The sequence below is a fragment of the Hylobates moloch genome, unplaced genomic scaffold, assembly GCF_009828535.3.
Source record: "Hylobates moloch isolate HMO894 unplaced genomic scaffold, HMol_V3 SCAFFOLD_14, whole genome shotgun sequence".
NCBI lineage: Eukaryota > Metazoa > Chordata > Mammalia > Primates > Hylobatidae > Hylobates > Hylobates moloch.
In genome coordinates this window covers 59,953,755-59,977,196 of record NW_026652289.1, presented here as the reverse complement: position 1 = coordinate 59,977,196, position 23,442 = coordinate 59,953,755, and the positions used below count along the sequence as shown (strand labels likewise).

The 23,442-nt window shown below is 47.1% G+C and overlaps 1 protein-coding gene and 1 pseudogene across 2 annotated transcripts in view; both read left to right on the top strand.

Moving 5' to 3' along the window:
• Window positions 1-2,233, top strand: part of CORO2B (coronin 2B) — a 149,017-nt gene extending 146,784 nt beyond the window's left edge. For both annotated transcript variants that reach the window (XM_032176100.2, XM_032176101.2), the window contains exon 12: window positions 265-2,233. In XM_032176100.2, the coding sequence (XP_032031991.1) occupies window positions 265-396 (132 nt within the window). In that variant the 3' untranslated portion in view covers window positions 397-2,233. The remainder of the gene's footprint in view (window positions 1-264) is intronic.
• On the top strand, window positions 1,150-22,924 carry LOC116481578 (cysteine--tRNA ligase, cytoplasmic-like; annotated as a pseudogene).
• Window positions 22,925-23,442: the final 518 nt, after the last annotated feature.

Genomic DNA, 23,442 nt, shown 5'->3' with positions numbered 1-23,442 from the left:
TCCTTTTTCAGTGATCCTGAATCAATTAATGACGCAGGTTTTGTTTCCTACCTCACAAGGGAAAGTAAGAGCCGTGGACTGAGCTAGAGATGGGAGAGGTGCAATGGTGATGAGTGGCTGGGGAGAATAAATGTATCAAGCAGTGGGAGGCCTGGGGGAATGTGAGGGCACGGGCGGCAGGCAGCTGGAGACTCACCTGGGAAATCCTTGTCTCACCTGCTCTCTCCTGGGCCCTCCTTGGCCCCCTCTCTTCCTCCACCCCAGCTCCTTCGAATGTTCTTCCGGCAGCAGGATGAGATTCGACGGTTGAAAGAGGAGCTGGCCCAGAAGGACATCCGCATTCGGCAGCTCCAGCTGGAACTGAAAAACTTGCGCAACAGCCCCAAGAACTGTTAGCTCCCCAGCTGGGCTGTTTTCTAAGCCAATCTCTCCGTCGTTTCTACTCGTCCCTTAACTTCTCCCTTACCAGTGACCCCAGAGACAGAGCCAGGACAGGAGCGGGGGCCAGCCTGAGGAACCCCGCCTACCACCTCGAGAACTGGAAGCCAACCTCTAACCTCCTGACCTCATGCTAATAAAAGTCCCCAGCTTCTCCTGGAGACCCCCCGCCGGCAGCCCCTTTCCCTGCCATCCCAGGAGCCAGGCTTCCCCTCAGCTGGGTGAAGACTACAGACTCCCTGGGGTTGGCAGGGGCTCCATCTCAGTGGACCAGGAAGCAAGGGGGGAAGCAGGATCCCAGCTAGACTTAGAACTTGGACTTTTCCCCTGTGAGGGGGGCTGCCAGGACATCTCCGCACTCCCGCCTGGAGCTCTCAGCATCACTGAAGGTACCACAGTGTAAGTGCTGGACTGCAGACTGCAGTGATCCCTCTTTCGTCCCACCCCCTCTTCCCTCAGCAGCCCCGGAAGCCTGCCTCACCCGACGAGGGCAGCGAGCGGCCCGGCTCCTTTCTGTCTCTTCCCTTCCTACCCTCTTGTCTTCAGGGAATTCAGAGGATTGCTCTCCAAGGCCATAATGACCCCTTGCCTTCCCCATGATTCTCTTCAAAGCTCTTGCACACCCTTTTCCCATTCAATTTGTGAGCCAGGCAGGGTAGGGATTAGTGTCCCCATTTGATAAATGACAGAACTGAGGGTTGCAATGGGGAAATGACTTATAAAGTCACCCAGCAGGTCAACAATGGGCCCACGACCAAGACCCTGGGTGTTCAGACCCCAAGGCCAGGGCCTTTCCTGCTGCATCAGGATGCCAATCCCATTGTGGGCTTCGCCAGTGCCCAAGTCTCTATGGAGAATGAGAACTGGAAGCCACTGCTACCGTCTACCCAGCACCAGTAGTGCCAATGTGCCACACTGCCCAGTTGAGGCCCCTCACGCTCTGTGCCCCTAGATCCTTCAGGTCCCCACCCTCAGCTGTCACCACCACCCTCCCCAGGGGACTCCATCTGAGATGAGGCCTCGTCCTCCTGGAAGCTGAGGCTGAGAAGGGTGGAGCTTGGCCCTGGGGAAGGCAGACCAGGGTCTGATGGCTTCTAGGGATGCTCTGCGTGTGTCTCTCAGCACCGCTATCTCAGCCACTTTCAGCCTTATGCACGTAGAATGACCACAGCCACTCGCATCCATATAGCACTTTAAAGTTTCTGCAGTCCTTTGATACATAGGATCTCATTGAGCCTCATGTCTACTCCCTTCTGCAGATGAGGAAACCGAGAGTAGTGGCCCAAGGTCACGCAACTCTGAGATGCTACATTTCATTTGATCTTGTACACATTTTCTTTTATTCCTTCTTTTTTCCTCCTTTCATTTCCCACTACCCACAAAGAGTTTATAAACACTGTTCTCAGAAGAGTCACAGTTTGGGGTGAGATCTGAAAATCAAGAAATGGGTGTCCACTCTTTTCTTTCATTAGCTAGGATCTACTAGATGCATTGTACTCCATACCTGCTTTTCCCATGGCCGCCCTACGGAAAATCTCATCCACAGAGGCCAGGGCTACCCAAGCCCCTCCAGGCGAGCTGGGCCTTTCCTCTAAGAACCTCCATCCTCTCAGCCAGCTACAGTAGGGCCTCCTCACCCCGTACCCCACAGCTAGACAGTGTCAGCACTCATCTCCTCCTCCCCACATTTCTGGAGCTTTTTTTTTTCTTCCCCATTGACCTTTGTGGTCTTCTGTGATTATTTATGCTGCCTCCCAAGGATAGAATTGAAATAAAATGTTTTCAACTTATCAAACCTGGGCATAGCCATCTCATTTAACCCCAGTGGTTCCTGTTCTTGGTCACCATGGTACCTTGATGGTCAGCTCCCCACCCACAGCTCCTTTGCCTTTCTGGAATGACAACCCACGTCTGTACCTACAGATATAATTTCACACCTTCATTTATCTCAGCACTATTGACATTTGGGGCGAATAATTCTTTGCTGTGGGGGCTGCCCTGTACATTGTAAGATATTTAGCAGTATCCCTGCTCCACCAGTCAGATGCCATAGCAACTGCCTAATCCAATTGGGACAACCAAAAATGTCCCCAGATATTGCCCAATGTCCCCTGGGGTGTCAGAATCACCTCCCGGTTAAGAACCACTGTTCTACCGCTATTCAATAGATGCTGCCCTGTGTTGGGGTCTGGGTGAGACCAACGCTCTACATTGGAATGGTACCTTGAAGTTTATCAGGCAGGATTCCACACACTTGACTCATTTGATCTTCATAGCAGCTCTAATTGGTAGGACCGATTATTCCTGTTTTCAAGAAGAGCAGTCAGGCCCAGAGTGGTGACATGTTCAAGGTCACTCAGCCAGTGTAGTGGGGTGTAGTGGGGGGAATACACAGGGACTGGGTCTTCTGAGCCAGAGCCAGAGAAGGTCTGTGTTCCCAGTCCCCAGCCAGACTCAGAGCTGGGCAGAGTCTGTTCTGGGAGGGTGGCCGGGGCCCATTGTGAGACCAGGGATGCTAGACATCCTCAGTCTCTCAGTAGTCCAAGGTTGTCTTAAATAAGTGTTGTCAGGCTGCAAAGTGAACAGGCACCTGGCAGTGTGTACACCACAGGAAACTCAGAAGAGCCAGAGGAGAGCAGTGTGGGCCTTAGAAAAGGGGTGAGGAGGAAAGGATAAAGGGCTGCAGAGGAACAGTGGGCAGGACACCGGGAACGGGTGGTCCAGGCCTGGCCCTGCCCTCTACTAGTTGTGCAACATTGAGTAAGGCTTTTTTTCTCCCTGGGCCCCATTTTCTCCATCTATAAAATGAGGTGATGGGACAATTTCTAGGGTCCCTTCCTGGTATGTCATCCTAGGTTTCGTTACACTAGCAGTTGAGAGGATGGGACAAATCCCCAAGACCACCCATTGTCTAGCACGAGTGATTAAAAAAAAGAAAAAATTTATTGGGAAAAAGGAAGCAAAGAATGGCTTCCTACAGGACTTGGGTGCAGAAAATCACTTTTTCTGAGGCTCAGGGATCAGGTGAATGGATAAGGTGATCTGTCTCATATGTACCTCTGTCCCACCTAATCTCCAATACTGAGCCCAACGCGGCGGCTGTTTATCATTACTTATTATGGTACACCGTCTAAGGTCGGGCTCAAACTTGCTTTCTGTCTCCCCGCTAGCCCATTTTCCCAACTGCATTTGTTGAATAACTCATCAATTCCCCATTGGCTGGCTGTGCATCCTTAATTTCTTCATATGTTATATATTCCATGACTAGTCTGTTACACTGGCCCCTCTGCCCGTTACACATTGTGAATTACACTGCCTAGCCCAACACATTGCTTTAATTATCATAATGATGTAGGAGGGTGCCATTCATGGCTCTTCGAACCTGTCCCCACTGCCATGCTCCCTACCAGATGTCTGCTCCCTTCTTTTCTCCAAGTAAGGATACCTTAGGCTAAACTTCAGACCCTTCTCTTCTATGGAGATGTCCCTAATGCCTTTACCATCAGCAAGAGTATCCTCCTGCGTGTGCCTACAACTCTTTATCCCACCCCTGACACCTAATCGAATTTTCAATTCAGTTTAAGACATACCAAGTAGCTGCATCTATTTAGGACCAGGTGCTGGGAACTGTGACATGAGAAAGAACAAGCCCTGCTCTTGAGGGGCTCCAGCCAGTGGTCTATGTATAGGCATCATATCATCCAGCAGGACCTGGAGCCCTTGGAGGCTGGGATGAGCTTTATCCTAGGCTGGGTTCAGTGTGGAGTGGGCAGTTTGTTCTGGGATTGGACGACTCCTGGGTTGTCTTCCAGCCAGCCTCCTGAGATCCCAAGATGGGGTTGGGCATTTTTAGACTCTCTCCTGGTGCTGGGCAAACATCCCAGACTGCCAGTGGACCGTGCAGAACGTGGCTGCTTCTTCACTGTGGGAAATGACTTCATGTTGAAAACACCCCCACCTCCCGGCCCCCGCCCCCCAGCCTTCCTGCTTGGAAGGGCTGCCGTGATGGGGGCTGCCTGGAGCAGAGGCACTTACCTCGGCCACAGGAAACATTACCAGATCCTTCTCCTCCCCCTGGTCAGCCTGCACAGGGACTGTAGGGCTATGGTGCAGGGAGGGGAAGAGGCCTGCCTGGGATGTTGGCAGAGGCTCCTCATTCTCTGTGTGTGTGTGTTTCCTATTTGGGAACAACCTGCAGCCTGTCTTTCCTTGGAAATTTAATTCAGTAACAAGCACAAATGGGTCAGCCTTACTCAGAGAAAGAAGGTGAGTGTCTAGAGATGGGGTGAGAGTAGTTCCAGCAAGGTCCTATCCCAGAGCCCCTCCCTTGCATCTGGCTTGTCACACTGCCCAGAATCCCCCCATTAGCACATAGTTTCTTTGGGTTAAGCATTGCCCTTGCCAGAACCATCTCCATGTGCAAATCCCCCTGGGATTGGGATGCTGGTGTGAATCGGGAGAATGGATCCAGCGAAGGGGACACGGGAACAATGAAAGACGGTGGGCCTCGAATGAGAGGAGGGAGGTAGGGACACTGAGCAAGGTCACAGTGATGACGGCGAGATTCAAAGACCAGGAGTTTGTAGAAACTTGAATCCAGCCAGCAGGTGGCAGATTCTGGCCTTCCTATCAAGCCCATTTTTTCTAAACTGGGTCCCTTTTGCACCTCCCACTCACTCGAGAATTAATGATCCAACCATAGGCACTGAGGCCTCATGGCAAAGCAGGCGCACACAACAGCCAGGAACCAAAGCACCCCAAGTGGAGAAGGGAGGCTTGAAGGAGGGCAGCCCAGGGACCAACTGTTTCCAAGGCACAGCCAGAGGTGGGCACGCACCTCACCTTCCTCCTTCCGGGGCTGTGGAGACCCTGCCTAGTCTTTTCTGAAGCACAGGAAAGAGGCTTGGTCTGGGTGTTCTCACCCCACCCAGGCAGCCTGTGACCTGCTCTGTGACCTTGAGCAGTTTCCCTACAGGAATAGTGACAGGGATGGGACCCTTTCTGCCTGGAGAGTCTGCGTTTAATGAGGCTTGGGCTGAGGGGGTGGTAGAAGGAAGAGCTGGAAAGTCAAGGGGGGCAAAAAACTAGGGGTGGAGGGACCAGGTGTCCAGGCCAGACATCTGCACTCGGCCAAGCACAGCCCAGCCCAGCCTGGGGCTCACTGCTCCAGCCCACGCAGCCTCCAGGAAGCTCCTGATGAGACAAACAGGACCAGTCGTCCAGGGTCTCTGCTTCCCAAGCACGGGAGCAGCCCAGGACACAGAGGAAGAGGCCAGGGCCAGACCCGGGAAGCTCTGAATTTTTGCCCTGGAAGGCTGGACTCCACCCCAGGCCATGAGGAGCTAAGGAAAGGCTTGAATAAGGAGTGGACACCTCCCTCTGGCTACTTCAATGGAAGGGATTGGAGGGCAAAACAAGCCGGGAAACGGTGGGGGCGGGTGGGTTGTCCAGGTGGGAGACAGGAGTGGCCCAGCCTGGGGCAGTAGTTATGGCAGAATTAAGAGAGTTTGCTGAGATAAGGAACTGACCTTGATCCCAGGGGTGGGTGGGAGGAGGGGACAGGGAGGCAACAGGGAAGAGGGAGGAAGAGGAGGACAGGTTAGGAGAACTCAGAAATGGAACCAGAGTTGGGACAGAGATGACCCACCCCCTGCTGTCTAATGGGGCACTCCCCAAAGCTAGGGACCGTGTTCTTTAATCCCCTTGTAAACCAACAACAGCAGTGCTGGCCACACCTTGCTGAACGAATGTTCCTTTGGCTACCTGAGAGAAGAAGGGCTGGTCTCAGAAAGTGTTTTGGGTGCTGGGCAAGGTGGCTCATGCCTATAATCCCAGTAATCCCAGCACTTTGGGAAGCCAAGGTAGGAGGATTGCTTGAGGCCAGGAGTTCCAGACCAGCCTGGTCAACATAGTGAGACCTCATCTCTATTGGAAGAAAGGAAGGAGAGAGGAAAAAAGAAAAGAGAATGCTTGTTGGGCTTTTTTAATCACTGAAACACCTGGCAGGCCCTAGCGCTTCTTAGCAGTGTGATTCAAGTGATTCTAAATCCCCCACCCCCCCAGCCGTCTCCCATTCTAACTTATCCCCCACCAGCCTGAAATTCACATAGCTCTCTGAAAGTCATTTATAATAATGAAATAATGAAAACAGCTTCTTTTTCTTTGCCTACTGGAATTTTGAGACCGTTTTCATTCAAAATTCTTTTATCAAATATTTATCAAATGCCTTTTCTGTAACGGGTATTGTCCTAGGTGCTAGAATGAGATGTAGTTCTTGGTCTCAGAGAGGTTCCAGTCTGGTTTATAATTAAAATTCATATTCAATGCAGAGAGAAATGTCTGGAAGGACTGAGATAATTAGCAGTGATTATCTCAGGGTAACAGGATAAGAGAAGAAGGTATTCTTTAATTTTAAAGACATTTTAAACATATGTAAAAGTTTAGGATTTGCCACGACTGTGTCCTTGGGGATGAAATCTCAGGCTTATTCTGTTCAGTTCACCAGGTATGGGTGCTAGGGCTTTTCCTCCTACACCACCACTGCCCCTGTGGAGGGCAGTTGGATGGGGTGAGCAGACAGGGCTGGCCAGGTGTCACTTCTGTTGGACACTTGACAGGTGGGGTCCTGACCAGAAGGCCCAGCCACCACCACACAGCCCCACAATGCAAGGCATGCCTCACAGGGATCCCAGCACAGGCCACTGTGGCAGCAGATGCTCAGCCTTTCCCTGATCCTCTTGTTGCTGACTCTGCCCTACCTACCTGATCCCTCCTGGTCTGGTCTCACCCACTGATCTCCTCCCACTCCACCCCAGGTGGCCCCGATCCCTAAACTTGCACAGGGCGAGGTACACTGTCTCTTCACCCGTTTTCTTCCCAATCTACCACTTGTGGCATAAACCTTATGACCTGCTTTCTCTGGCATTGAGCCCTTTCTTCTCTTCAAATCAAAAGCCCTGGCCAGGCACGGTGGCTCACACCTGTAATCCCAACACTGGGGGGCCGAGGCAGGAGGATTGCTTAAGCCCAGGAGATCGAAACTAGGCTGGGCAACATAGCAGGACTCCCATATCTACAAAACCATAAAAAATTAGCCAAGTGTGCTGGCGCATGCCTGTTGTCCCAACTACTCAGAAGGCTGAGGCAGGAGGATCCCCTGAGCCCAGGAGGTGGAGACTGCAGTGAACCGTGATTGTGCCACTGCACTCCAGCCTAAGCGACACAGCAGGACCAAGACCCTGTCTCAAAAAAAATTAGATAAAAATAAAAGCCTTGGCTTTTAAGACTTTACTGTCTCAGCCATGAATTTTTGCAAATCTGTTTAAAAACTCAAAAGCTGGGCACTGACTATTTATTTATTTGTGTATTCCAGCTATCAGAATCCTGATCCTCCCTCTAGCAATGAAAACTACTGGCTGAGTGGGAGGAGGTACACCAGGAACTATAGAATCAACTGTGACTACTTCCAAAATCTACCCTCTCCCACTCCCTGCACCACACACGTATATATAAATGGCCAGAGCTATTAAGACCATATGGAATGGAAGAATTTTAATTAATGATAATATGGAACTGGAGAACAGTGTCCTTTTGCTAATTTTCAATGAACATCTGCTGGACAACGACACTACAGTAGGTGCCAGTGATATAAAACCAACTGAGATATGCAAATCACTGGACTTGGGGGCTTGGTTTAGGGAAGGATGCAGACATGTAAATCAGTGATTACAATTCAGTGTGATGAGTACTAGATCAGAGCAATCAAGATGCAGAAGACAGAGGACAGAACTCGTGGTGACAGGTCATCTGAGTTCCTAAAGTGAAAGCAGTTTTCTAACCGAGAAGAGGGAGAACGGCACTGCAGTCAGAGGAACAGCATGTGCAAAGTGAGAGAAAGGAGGCAGCTGGCATGTGGGGAGAATCCCAAAGGGCTTTGAGTTTCTGAAGCCAACAAGAAGGCTGGCGAGAGGACAGTCAGCAAAGGGCCTTATACTCAGGTTATTTACTTGGAATGTACTTTTTATGCAATGGAAAACCTCAGAAGGTTTTAAAGCATCAGAATGACCAGATGAAATTTGAAACATTTTTTAATAGTGCACACACAATATTTCTCTGTGTGTGTGTGTGTGTGTAAGAGAAAGGGAGGAAAAGTGATTCAAAATAAAATATGTTTCTCACTATGGGTTGCAATCAACAAACTTTGAAAGCCACTGGTCTGTAACTTGCTAATGGTGCAAAGCAGAGAGTAATTGCCTACAGGATTTCCAGGAGAGAGGATTTAACCCATGTGTGGCTGCCAGGGATGGCTTCCCAGAGGACAGTTGGCCATGACAACTGGGCCTTAAAGGAGGAAAGGGTGTAGGGGAGGGGAGAGGGAAAAGCATGAGGGAAAGGCATGGCAGAGGGGCCCTAAGAAGTGGCTCCCAAAGCAGTCCTGCTGGATTCCTCCTTAGCAAGAGCCCTGCCTAACAGCCTCAAGATGATTATCTTGGGGAGATAACATTTCTGTCTCAACACAGAAAAGCATCTACTGACAGCTTATCTTTGCCCCCAGCACTTAGTACAACCTATCTGCCACATAGCTCATGTCACTTTTGACCTTCTGCACCAGGGCACCAAGTTCATTGTCAAAACAGCTGACTTGACTAACAAACAAGGGACGTTTTCCATTTTCATAAATACTCCCAAGAAGGAGAAAATTGAATGAGCTGAGATTTGGGTTCAAGTTCTTGCTCAGAAGCTCATTCATCCAGTTGTTGCTAAACTCTTTCTAAACCCCACTTTTGCCCGTCATAAAATGGGTTAATCAGAACTTCCCAGCCTTCCTCCCAAACTTGCAAGCATTAAATTCAATGAGATCTTGGGTGCATCCTAAGTCACAAGGACTGCCCACTGGTTACCTTTCCCATTGGCCAGAAGGCCCAGTTAATGTTGGAGCTCCCAAAGAATAGGCACAGTTTGGCAACCCTGTCATTGCAGTAGCAAAGAAAAGAAGTTATTATTTTATCAGCTGGTACCAGAGTTCCTTTTAGGGAAGGAAGTGTCTTTGTTTGGGGAAATACCTTGATAGGCCCCTTGGGGGTAAAAGGTGAGGCCCTGAAGACATGAGTTGGGAGGAAAAAACAAACATAGCCAAATAGCTCTGCCTAAGAAATGAACAGGAATTTGGGGATAAGGAAGAACAAAGGAGGGAGGAAAAAAGAAAGCTAAGCAATGTGGTTAGAAACTAAAGCCCTAGTAGGTGGGAAACTGGGGAAGCTCTTAGAGAGATATAAGTTTATATTTTAAATTTTCTGGACTGCTGTTTTGCAATCCAACTCTTCTCTCCAATGTAATCCATTCCCCAAATCTCCAATAAATGTCTATGACACAAGCTGCCCCGTGGAAGCAGGTAGGTGGGCATCAAGAAAGAAAGGGCTATGTTCAACTTTTGGGGCAATTCTGGGATAGAGGTTTGGCCACAAGACAGCAAAGAAGGAAATTTAGAGCCAGAGATGACAGTGAGGAACCTAAGCCCAGGGAATTCACAGAAATCTTGCAGAAGGCATGGGGTTTCCCCTAGATTGTGGGATGGGGTTCAAACCAATCTCATGTAGAGTTGAGGTGTTAGAATTACACCAGTAGATACCTGAAACCATTGGCTTCCAATTTTTGCCTATTATGAGGGTAAACATTTTCTCCAGGCTTCTCTCTGGCTAAAGTCAAAATTATTTGGCTATTATTGGTTGAACTTGAGTCATAACTTAATAATCAACCAGATAAGAGAGGGTACCTCAGCTTCTTACTTCTCTTTTCTGACTGCATTCTGACCAGACTACACTCTGGGTAGTGCTTACCTAATGCAAACAGGTAATTTCTTTATGATAATAATCAATTGCCACTGCATGCTATTTAAAGCTTCTTCACCACCTTATCTCATCAGATACTGGATCTTCAAAATAACCCTACAAAGCAGGAAAGGCGTGGATTCCCCAAGTTAGCAATGAGGAAGCTAAGGCCTAAAGAATCAAACAATTAAATGTGGATTGGGCATGAGATTCAATCTCTGATCTTAAAGAATACTGGAGAGACAAGATAGAAATGCATGAAAAGACAACAGCATTGAAGAAGTGGAAATAAATATAAAAACAAACGTCTTAAGGTAGAGCACAAGTCATTGCTGGAAGAATGATAGAGATCACAAGGCATCCAAAATCAAAGGTAGACCAGTTCTACCTTCTCACAGCCCCACCCACTTCTTTCCATCTTCATGATCATTTCTAAGGCCATCATTTTCTCACCCAGATTACCACAACGGCTTCCTGGCCAGCCTCTCAGGCTCCAGCTTTGTCTCTTTAATTAGTTCTTTTTTTTTTTTTTTTTTTTTTTGAGACCTCGCTTTGTCACCCAGGCTAGAGTGCAGTGGCGCGATCCTGGCTCACTGCAACCTCTGTCTCCCCGGTTCAAGCAATTCTCCCGCCTCAGCCTCCCAACTAGCTGGGATTACAGACACCTACCACCACGCCTGGCTAATTTTTGTATTTTTAGTAGAGACAGGGTTTCACCGTGTTGGCCAGGCTGGTCTCAAACTCCTGACCTCAAATGATCCATCTGTCTCGGCCTCCTCCCAAAATGTTGGGATTACAGACATGAGCCACTGCACCCAGCCCCTTTCATCACAAGGACACAAAAGTGATCGTTATGATATGCAAATCAAATCACAGTCACTCCCCTACTTAAATCCTTGGTGGTTCCCCATTACCCTAATGGAAACTAGAAAATTTTTTTTTTTTTGAAATTTTTTAACTTCTTTCTTTTTTGGCCTGGTCTTCTAATCTCTGAGACCTCATCTCTTGCTATTTGCTGCCTGAAACTCTCTGCTCCTTATAGACTGTGGTAATAATAAAATAAATACTTGGCCTTTGTTTCTGGTTCTCGGCACAGAGCTCCTAAAATGCTGGGAATTTCCTGAAAGATAGGAATATCTTTTATAATTTATTAGGAACCCCTTTCCATCATACTTGAGTTTATGCTAATGAGGTGAGTTAGGGTAGAGCCTCGGGATGGGACTGGCACCAGAAAGACCAAGTAATAAGAGGATGGAAACTTGGCTAGGTGCAGTGGCTCACACCTGTAATCCTAACACTTTGGGAGGCTGAGGTGGACAGATCACTTGAGCCCAGGGGTTCGAGACAAGTCTGTGCAACATGGTGAAAACCCATCTCTGCAGAAGAATACAAAAATTAGGCTGTGTGCAGTGGCTCATGCCTGTAATCCCAGCACTTTGGGAGGCCGAGGCGGGCAGATCACGAGGTCAGGAGTTCGAGACCATCCTGGCTAAGAGGTGAAACCCCGTCTGTACTAAAAATACAAAAAATTAGCCGGGCATGGTGGCAGGCCCCTGTAGTCCCAGCTACTCAGGAGGCTGAGGCAGGAGAATGGCGTGAACCCAGGAAGCGGAGCTTGCAGTGTGCCGAGGTCACGCCACTGCACTTCAGCCTGGGCGATGGAGCGAGACTCCGTCTCAAAAAAAAAGAACACAAAAATTAATTGGGCTGGCTGGTGCACACCTGTAGTCCTAGCTATTTGGAAGGCTGAGAGATGAGAAGATCACCTGAGCCCAGGAGGTCAAGGCTGCAGTGAGCTGTGATCGTCCAGCCTGGCAACAGAGTACGACTTTATAAAGGAGGATGGAAACTTTTCATGGGAATAACACATAAGAAAAAAAAAAAAGAGGATGGAAACTTTCAGCCCCACCCATTGACCTCGAAGTTGGGGAGGGGGGACTGGAGATAGAGCCATATAAAACTTTTGATACTATTTTTATTTTATTTATCTATTTTTTTTTTTTTGAGACAGAGTCTTACTCTGTTGCCCAGGCTGCAGTGCAGTGGCGTGATCTTGGTTCACTGCAACCTCCGCCTCCTGGGTTCAAGCAATTCTCCCACATCAGCTTCTGTAATAGCTGGGATTGCAGGCACGCACCACCACACCCGGCTAATTTTTGAATTTTTACTAGAGACAGGGTTTCACTATGTTAGCCAGGCTGGTCTGGAACTCCTAACTTTAAGTGAACTGCACACCTGGGCCTCACAAAGTGCTGGGATTACAGGTGTGAACCACCACGCCCAGCCTTAATTTTTTTTAGAGGCAGGGGCTCACTCTGTCACCCAGGCTGTAGTGCAGTGGCATGATCATAGCTCACTCTTAGCCTTGTTGAACTCTGAGACTCAAGAGATCCTCCCACCTCAGCCTTCTGAGTACCTGGAACTACAGTTATGTGCCACCACACTCGGCTAATATTTTTACTTTTATTTATTTATTTATTTATTTATTTATTTATTTATTTTTGTGATGGAGTTTCACTCTTGTTGCCCAGGCTGGAGTGCGATGGCATGATCTCAGCTCACCACAACCTCCGCCTCTGGGATTCAAGTGATTCTCCTGCCTCCACCTCCCAAGTGTCTGGGATTACAGGCACCCACCACCATGCCCAGCTAATTTTTTGTATTTTTCTCCCTGTTGGTCAGGCTGGTCTCGAACTCTCTACCTTAGGTAATCCACCTACCTCAGCCTCCCACAGTGCTGGGATTACAGGCATGAGCCACTGCGCCCGGCCTACTTTTATTTTTTTATAGAGACAGGGTCTCACTGTGTTGCCCAGGTTGGTCTTGAACTCCTTGCCTCAAGTGAACCTCCCACCTTGGCCTCATAAACCGCTGGGATTACAAGCATGAGCCACTGCTCTATACATCTTTTCATTTTTTTGAGACGAAGTCTCGCTCCGTCACCCAGGCTGGAGTACAGTGGCACAGTCTCAGCTCACTGCAACATCCACCTCCTGGGCTCAAAAGTTTCTAATGCCTCAGCCTCCCGAGTAGCTGGGATTATGAGCGCCCGCCATCACGCCCGGCTAATTTTTGTATTTTTAGTAGAGACAAGGTTTTGCCATGTTGGTCAGGCTGGTCTTGAACTACTGACCTCAAGTGATCTACTTACCTCGGGCTCCCAAAGTGCTGGGATTACAGGTGTGAACCACCTCACCCAGCCTCTATATAACTTTTGAACAGAAAGTTTCTGAGAGCTTCTGAGTTGGTGAATGCACCCCAACTACCCAGGCCCAGAAGCTCCTGCACTCAGGACCCTTGCAGACCTGGCCTATGTACCTTCTCATCTGGCTGTTCATTTGTATACTTTAGGATATCCTTTATAACAAACACTTACTTAAAACTATAAGTAAAGTGCCTTTCTGAGTTCTGCAAGCCATTCTAGCAAATTAACAAACCTGAGGAGGCGTTCATGGGAAGCCCTGATTTACAGCCAGTTGGTCAGGAGTACAGGTGGTCTGAGATTTGGGCCGGGCGTCTGAAGTGGGGGCAGTCTTGTGCAACTGAGCCCTTAAGCTGTGGGGTCCACACTAATTCTGGGTAGTTAGTGTCAGAATTGAATTGAATTGCTAGGTACCAGCTGGTGTCGGGGAATTGGTTGATATCAAAAAACACCCCAGACAGACCTACTTTTTGTTTTGGTTTGCTTTTCTGATTTCCTGAGCTGTGTCCAGGGACTGTCTTGCCTCCTGGTCTTCGTATAGCACATTCCTTCTGCGTGGATCACCTACCTACTCTCTTGGTCTGGCAAATTTCATCTTATCTTTCAGGTCTCAGGTTCAATGCCACCTCCCAAGAAACATCCTTTACATCACTAGAATAGGTCAGAACCTACACCTCAGTAATCCCATAGCATCCTCGATTTCCCCATCCCAACACTCATCACACTTCACCATTGTTACTGATATAATCATCTGTCTTCCCCAACAGTGAAGGCAGCTCTGTAAGCCATTGAGAGATGGACCATGTCTGTCCTGTTCTCCATTGTATCCAGCATCTGGCACAGTGCCTAGTAGGTCATAGGCACTCAGTAAGTATGTATTGCGTTCAAAATGAATGAATAACTGAATGTTGTAGGAATTCAGAAGAAACAAGAGATTAGTATAGACTGAGGAAAGAGGTAGGCTAGGACTTGAATAACAAGTAGAAGAGCTTCCACCATCACCTAATACATCGGGGACAAACCATGGCTTCCTACCTCCAACCCAGGAGGCAACTACAAAAACAGAAAGAGCAATGAACTACGAGACCGAACAACAGGCTCCAGTCCTGCTTCTGTGCCTCAGTGTGTAACTTTGAACATATCACTCAACTTCTGAGCCTGAATTTCCTCGTCTGTAAAACGAAGCCTCTATAACCCACCTAGAGGGGTTTCTCTGAGGTTTGGTGAGGTCCTGAATGTGACCTCGCACAAAGTAGACCTGACCAGATGTGTGTGGATTTATTTTCAGCCACATAGCCTCTGTCTCAAAGATTTCCCAAAGCGTTGGCTGAAAGCTCACCTGAGAAAAGCCTGCATCTGTCAATCCAGCTTCCTGGACCTGAGCACACTCATTCTGCCCAGGCTGATGAGCCATCTTGCCCCTCTTCCCCAACACCAGCACGCAGCATCCAAAGCCTTCCTCACACCCAAGAGAACCACGCTCTGAAGACTACCACCTGCAAGAGCCGAAGACTTGAAGGCATTTACCTCCCACAAGGTGGTAACATACTTTCCTCTATCGATTTCCGAGTAAAGAATATTTTCAGGGCCGGGCACAGTGGTTCACACTTGTAATTCCAGCACTTTGGGAGACCAGTGTGGGCAGATTACCTGAGGTCAGGAGTTTGAGACCAGCTTGGCCAACATGGTAAAACCCCACCTCTACTAAAAATACAAAAATTAGCCAGGTGTGGTGGTGGGCACCTGTAATTTCAGCTACTTGGGAGGCTGAGGCAGGAGAATCCCTTGAACCTGGAAGGTACAGGTTGCAGTGAGTCGAAATCACGCCACTGCACTCCAGTCTGGGCGACAGAGCGAGACTCTGTCTCAAAAAAAAAAAAAAAAAGAAAAGAAAAAGAAAAAGAATACTTTCAAAATTAAATTCTCCAGAATTTTTACTCTCCACTTTAATTCCTGGTGTCAGACAGCAGGACCCCCAAGTTCCCCTGGCAACAGAGTTTATTAGGCACCCGCAGTGCCAGGGCTGTGCTGGCACCCCAACTCCTCATGGAGATTACAAACTAGCTGGGGGGTGTGGCAGGCCCCCCAACAATGCCCATGCACTTATCCCTGAAACCTGTGAATTTATCTGTTACACGGCAAAAGGGTCTTTGTGGATGTAATTGAGGTTTTGGACCTTAAAATAGAGCCATGTCCTGCTTTGCTCAGGTGGGGTCAATCTGGGGTCAATCAGATCACATGAGCGCTTAAAAGCAGAGAACTTTGTGTAGCTGGAATCAGAGACTCAAGTCAGTGGCTGGGTGAGGTGGCTCACACCTATAATCCCAGCACTTTGGGAGGCCAAGGTAGGTGAATCACTTGAGGCCAGGAGTTCGAGACCAGCCTGCCCAACATGGCAAAACTCCATCTCTACCAAAAATACAAAAATTAGCCAGGCATAGTGGCACATGCCTGTAGTTTCAGCTACTCAGGAGGCTGAGAGTTGAGGCAGGAGAATCGCCTGAACCCAGGAGGCGGAGATTGCAGTGAGCTAATATAGTGCCACTGCACTCCAGCCTGGGTAACAGAGTGAGACTCCATCTTAACAAAAAAAAAAAAAAAAAAGAAGAAGAAGAAGAAGAAAAAGGAGGAGGAGGAGGAGGAGGAGGAGGAGGAGGAAACCAGAGATTCAGAGCATGAGGGGTACTCAACTCACTATTGCTGGGATGGCTGGGGACATGAAAAGTGTGAGAAAGAATGAAGGCAGCCTCTAGGAGTAAGGATACCCCCAACTGACCACCAGGGAGGAAACAGGATCCTCAGTCCTACAACCACAAGAAACTGAGTTCTACCAACCCAAATGAGCCTGGAAGTAGATTCTCCCCTAGAACCTCCAGATAAGGGCCTAGTCCTGCTGACACTTTTGTTTCAGCCTTATGAGAACCCTAAACAGAAAACCCAGCCTAGCTTCCCTACACTGCTGACCCATAGAGCTGTTAGATAACAACTGGGTGTTGTTTTATGAAGCTACATTTGTGGTAACTTGTTACTACAGCAATAGAAAACTAATATGGTGGCCGGGCATGGTGGCTGATGCCTGGAATACCAACACATTGGGAGGCTGAGACAGGAGGACTGCTTGAGCCCAGGAGTTCGAGACCAGCCTGGGCAACATGGTGAGACCCCTATCTCTATTTTAAAAAAATAAATAAATATATAAATAAAACTAATACAGGGAGATAGGGCCTGTCTTTGGGGGATCCCTTGACCAACAGCTTAGTCCTAAGCTACCTCAGCTATAAATTGCTCTACATCTAAACATGTCTGGGGGGTTTGGAGTGGGGGTGGGGGGCTAGGCCAGAGACAGAAAGACTAAAGGAGGGAGAATCATTTTCCATGAAGGTCAGAAAAGCTTCTCTCAGAAGAGAAATACACCCTCCAAGGCTGTTCCAAGGACCCAGCCCTGTGGGTGAGGAGCAGCAGGAGAGCCCCTTGTGTGTAGAGACGGTTTTGATCCTATGAGGGCACAGGATGAAGGCCCTCCCCAGGGAATATGTGACCGCTGGCTTTAGGCCCACAGGACAAGTGAGGGACAGAAACCGACTGAGGAAGGGTCAGGTGGACTGATTGGGAATCACATGTGAGACCCCTTGGGGATTCCCTAAGCTGTTTGGGAGGGATTTGAGAGGCTCTAAGATTCCTGCAATTCCATGGGAGAGGCTGAGTCAGAGAAACACTGTTTTATTCATGCTCTTTATGATGTAATTATATTCTGTTCCCCAAGCTAGTATGGCTTGGAGAAACGGAGTGTCCCAGGCCTACTAATCCCCAAAGGCAAAATAAAAAGTTTTTAAAAGTCAGAAATGGCCAGGCGTGGTGGCTCATGCCTGTAATCTCAGCACTTTGGGAGGCCGAGGCAGGTGGATCATCTGAAATCAGGAGTTCGAGGCCAGCCTGGCCAACATGGTGAAACCCAGTCTCTACTAAAAATACAAAAATTAGCCGGGCATGGTAGTGGGCGCCTGTAATCCTAGCTACTCAGGAGGCTGAGGCGAGAGAATCATTTGAACCCAGGAGGCGGAGGTTGCAGTGAGCCGAGATTGCGCCATTGCACATTGCACTCCAGCCTGGGCAACAAGAGTGAAACTCCATCTCAAAAAAAAAAAAAAAAAAAGTCAGAATGGAGGCATAGGAAGGGAAATAGAAAGGGGATGGCTTTGAGTCAGACACAGCTGGGTACTAACCCTTCCTCCAGCGGCTTGCACAGGTTTCTTTAGCTTTCTGAGATTTAGTTTCAAACCCAAAAAATAAAGAGATGATAAAAAGGACCTATATCACAAAGGGCTATGAAGAAACAGAAGGCAGGTTATTTATTGATCATCACACCACATGAGGAAAAATACATTCCATACTATATTTTCCAATTCAAAAGCCCTGATTTTTCCCACTTTAACATCTTCTAATCATTCAACCATGCAGCAGTCCTGAGATACTTTTATTGCTTGCACTTGCAAAATCAGTGTTACTGGTTAGGAAGAAAATTCCAAAAGCAAAAATGAAGTGTCCTATTAAGAAATGCTGGCCGAGCACAGTGGCTCAAGTCCGCAATCCCAGCACTTTGGGAGGTCGAAGTGAGCAGATCACTTGAGGTCAGGAGTTCAAGACCAGCCTGGCCAACATGGTGAAACCCCATCTCCACTAAAAATACAAAAAAAAAATTAGCCAGGCGTAGTGGCACATGCCTGTAATCCCAGCTACTCGGGAGGCTGAGTGGGGAGAATCGCTTGAACCTGGGAGGCAGAGGTTTCAGGAAGCCAAATCACGCCACTGCACTCCAGCCTGGGCAAAAGAGTGAGACTCGGTCTCAAAAAAAAAAAAAAAAAAGAAAAAAGAAATGCTGCCTCTTCAACCTCTTGCTAACACTGAGTACAATCTTGTGTCAAAAAACACAGACATCAATGATGCTGAGCCATGGTGATGCAGAAGAGCCAGACTCTAATTGTAGAGAAGTCTTAGGAGGGTCACAACCAATTTATTTTGCCTATATTTGTTTTTTATGTGCACACAAGAGAGACATAGGATAAAAGAAAATCTGTCTAAATAAGTCTAAAAGAGCCCTTCAATAAGTACAAAAACTTCTTAAAAATTTCAAGTGATAAAAAGATGCTGAGAAAATACAGGCATTATTTATTATGCCCAGCTGACTTCTAGGAAAATCAAGGTCTAGGGAATATTCACAGTGTGGCCAGGGCCTTACAGCAACAAACAAACAGCTGAACTGAGAAATTAAGCAAATGGTCTCAGGCCTACCACAGAGGCCAGTTTGGTGTGGCTGGCATCTGTCAGCTGTGTCCTAAATTCTTCACATCCTTGTGAAGAGAAATTTCCGAGAAATGTGACCTTAACCCACCAGAGGCATTACACTTCAGTTTTGTCCGCTGAGAGTATGCATTTGCACATACACACAACATTCAAAGCAAAGGAATTGGTTGAGAAATGTAAAAACACTAGGAAGAACAACATTCCGAGGAAAATAATAAAGCCACTTGCATTTGTCCCTCAAGGGCAAAGGTTGAACAGATATGTTTGCAGGCCCTTATAAAATATTGGGGTTTCCTAAGCCCAGGGTTCATTGGCTGAAATGCAAATTCACTGTATGCATAGCATCCACTGACTACTGTGGTACGAGTTGTAAGTTTCTTTGTCTTTGACCCAGGATGCACAAGTTCAGAGTCTTTTTTTTTTCTTTACTTTTTATACCATCAATAGAGGCAGACAAAAAAATCTTGAGTCTTCTACTAGCATTGAATTGTGGCAGGCTAATTTGTATGCTTGCAAGTAGAGTATTACCTCAGAACCTTCATGGTTCTTGTTAACTATGTGAAGTTTTTTTGTTTGTTTATTTATTTATTTATTTTCTGAGACAGAGTCTCACTCTGTCACCCAGGCTGGAATGCAGTGGCACAATCTCGGCTCACTGCAACTTCCACCTCCTGGGTTCAAGTGATTCTCCTGTCTCAGCCTCCCAAGTAGCTGAGATTACAGGGGTGCACCATTACGCCCAGCTAGTTTTTGTATTTTTAGTAGAAATTGGGTTTCTCCATGTTGACCAGGCTGGTCTCAAAATCCTGACCTCAAGTGATCCGCCTGCCTCGGCCTCCCAAAGTGTGGAATTACAGGTGTGAGCCACTACACCTCGCCTATGTGAAGTTTGATACCATTATTTGGAGTTAGACTGTGATAATTTAAAGATGCATATGGTAAACTCTAGAGCAATCATTCAAAAGTAAAATATAGATAGAGCTAATAAGCCAAAAGTAGGGATAAAATAAAATCATTAAAGTATTTTATGAATTAAAAAGGAAGTCAAAAAAAAGGAAAAAGGGACAAAGAATAGTAGGGACAAATAGAAAACAGATAGCAAAATGGTGTATTTAAATACAACCATATTTATAGTTACATTAAATAAAAATGGCCCAAACTCTCCAATTAAAAGGCAGAAATGTCAGACTGTATAAAAAGTCTACCTGAATAAGCTCTAAATATAATGCATAGGTAGGTTAAGAGTAAAAGAATAGAAAAAATATAATATATATGAAGCAAACAGTAATCATGAAAAAAGCTGAAATGGATGTATCGATTCGTGCAAAGTGAACTTTAGGAGAAAGGATTATAAGCAGAAATAGTGACATTTTATGATGAGAAATGGGCCATTTCATCAAGAAGACATAACTAAATATGCATACACCAAGTAATGGAGCTTCAAAGTACATGAAAAAAGAACTGACAGACGGAAAGACAAAATAGACAAATCTACAATTTCAGTTGTAGATTTCAACCCTTATCTCTTACTAATTGACAGAACAAGGAGATAGAAAACCAATAAGTATATAAAAGATTTAAACAATACTATTAAATAACTTAACCTAATATATAGTTATAAAACACTATACCCAGCACTGGCAGAATACATATCTTGTTCAAGGGTACATAGAACATTCACAAATGTAGACCATATTCTAAGCCATATACAATCTCGATAAACTTAGAAGGAATGAAATTATACAAAATATATTCTTTGAGCATGACAGAAATAAATTAAAGAGGAGGGCCAGGTGCGGTGGCTCACGCCTGTAATCCCAGCACTTTGGGAGGCCAAGCCGGGCAGATCACAGGGTCAAGAGTTTGAGACCAGCCTGGCCGACATGGCGAAACCCCATCTCTACTAAAAGTACAAAAAAAAAAAAAATTAGCTGGGTGTGGTGGTGCACACCTGTAATCCCAGCTATTCAGGAGGCTGATGCAGGAGAATCGCATGAACCTGGGAGGTGGAAGCTGCAGTGAACCAAGATTGCGCCACTGTACTCTAGCCTGGGCGGGCGACAGAATGAAGATCTGTCTAAAAACAAACAAACAAACAACAAAAAAAAACAGGCCAGGTACCGTGGCTTACGCCTGTAATCCCACCATTTTGGGAGGCCAAGGTGGGCAAATCACGAGGTCAGGACTTCAAGACCAGCCTGGCCAACATGGTGAAACCCCGTCTCTACTAAAAATACAAAAAATTAGCTGGGCGTGGTGGCAGGTGCCTGTAATCCCAGCTACCTGGGAGGCTGAGGCAGGAGAATTGCTTGAACCTGGGAGGTATAAGTTGCAGTGAGCCGAGATCATGCCACTGCACTCCAGCCTGGGCGACAGAGCAAGACTCTGTCTCAAAAAAAAAAAAAATAGTATGTGACACAACTCAACACTCAGCCAGGCCAGGTGGCTCATAACTGTAATCCCAGCACTTCAGGCAGGAGGATTGCTTGAGCTCAGGAGTTTGTGACCAGCCTGGGCAATAAAGGGAGGCCTCATCTCTACTGAAAAAATAAATCAGCCAGGTGTGGTTGTGTGCACTGTAGTCTCAGCTATTCAAGAGGCTGAGGTAGGAGGATTGCATAAGCCCCAGAGATCAAGGCTGCAGTGAGCTGTGAAGGCACCATTGCACTCCAACCTGAGTGACAGAGCAAGACCCTGTCTCATACAAGCAAGCAAAAAAACCCCCAAAAATATACATTAACAATTCAACCGCATTCACATTTAAAACTCTTATCACACTAGGAATAGAAGGGAACTTCCTCACCCAGATAAAAGGCATCTAAAAAATAACTACACCTCTCATCATACCTAATGGTGAAAGACGAATACTTTCTTCTAAGATTAGGAACAAGGGTAAAGATGGCCATTCTCACAACTTCTATTCAGAATTGTACTGGAGGTCCTAGCCTGTGTAATAAATCAAGAAGAAGAAATAAAAGGTAACCAGATTGAAAAAGAAGAAGAAGGGGAAGTATCTGTCGCCGTGGTTGTGGGCCTGGGATTCCCAGCCATGGCCGTTTCCTCCAGGGAGCAGGGTAAAGGCCAGAGAGTACGGCCTCCGTGGTCCCTTCCTACTGGGCCCAGCCAAGCCATGTAAGCTTCACCTTTGCAACAGCCTCACTGGGAGCAAGGACACATTTGTACCTATAGATGGGAGAAAGGTGATATGGTCCAGGCCAACCATCTAAGATGAATGTCACACAGGGCACGCCAGGTCCTACATCTCTTTCGTTATCTTGAGAAGAGTGTTGAAGGATGACTTCAGATGTGATGTCCTTTATTGCATGAACATTGGGGACATTGGTGATAAAAACTATTTGTTGAGGAGTATAGGGAGAAGAAGTCCCAGGTGGCACAGCTCCTAGGGAATGTTCACACTGCCCTGAAGCCATTTTCAGTAAAATTCAATGAGACCATAGATCCTGATAAAAAGCAGATGCTGTAATGAATTTAGCACACAGTGAAGCTTGCCACAGAACCCTTGAGAAAGCTGTGTAGTACAGACTTGCTGGAGAGGAAGTCAACAGCTGTGTGCAAGGATTGTTGGAAGAGGCCAAGGATTTGCTTTCTGAGTTGCTGGATTCCACATTCTGGAGTCAGGTGACTGACAATTTCATTTTCTCCTGACTGCCCAAGTTCTGGGATGGGGAGTTCCACAAATACGTGGAAACTCTGAACATCCTCTCTCTGGATGTTTTAACCAGAGTTAGTGTGTACGTGTCAGAAATTGTGAATTTTGGCCAGGCGCGGTGGCTCATGCCTGTAATCCCAGCACTTTGGGAGGCTGAGACGGGCAGATCACGAGGTCAGGAGATCGAGACCAACCTGGCTAACACAGTGAAACCCCGTCTCTACTAAAAATACAAAAAATTAGCCAGGCATGGTTGTGGGCGCCTGTAGTCTCAGCTACTCGGGAGGCTGAGGTAGGAGAATGGCGTGAACCCAGGAGGCGGAGCTTGCGGTGAGCTGAGATTGCACCACTGCACTTCAGCCTGGGCAACAAAGCAAGACTCCATCTCAAACAAAAAAAAAAAGAAAGAAAGAAATTGTGAATTTTGTCCATAAGATTGTGGACAATGGTTGCAGCTATGCTTCCAATGGGTCCACTTTGATATAGCAAAGTTTGCTCCTAGTGAGAAACACTGCTATGGGAAGCTGGTGCCCAAAGCTGTTAGGGATCAGAAAGCCCTTCAGGAAGAGGACAATTAAAAAAAGAAATGAATGAATAAAAGAACAAAACAGATAAGTTGTGGACTCTCCTAATCGTATACAATCTGGATTGTGTTTACCTCTCATGGTTATGGTGGAATGTGCTGAATCCACCACTCAGTCACAGGAAAGTGCTTTTTCACCTAAATAAATTTTAGGGGTTGGGCATGGTGGTTCACGCCTGTAATCCCAGCACCTTGGGAAGCCAAGGCAGGCAGACCACATGAGGCCAGGAGTTCGAGACCAGCCTGGCCAACATGGCAAAACCCTGTCTGTACTAAAAATACAAAAATTAGCTGGGCGTGGTGCCACGTGCCTGTAATCTCAGCTACTCAGGAGGCTGAGGCCCGAGAATCACTCAAACCCAGGAGGCAGAAGTTGCAGTGAGCTAAGATTGTACCACTGCACTCTAGACTGGCAACAGAG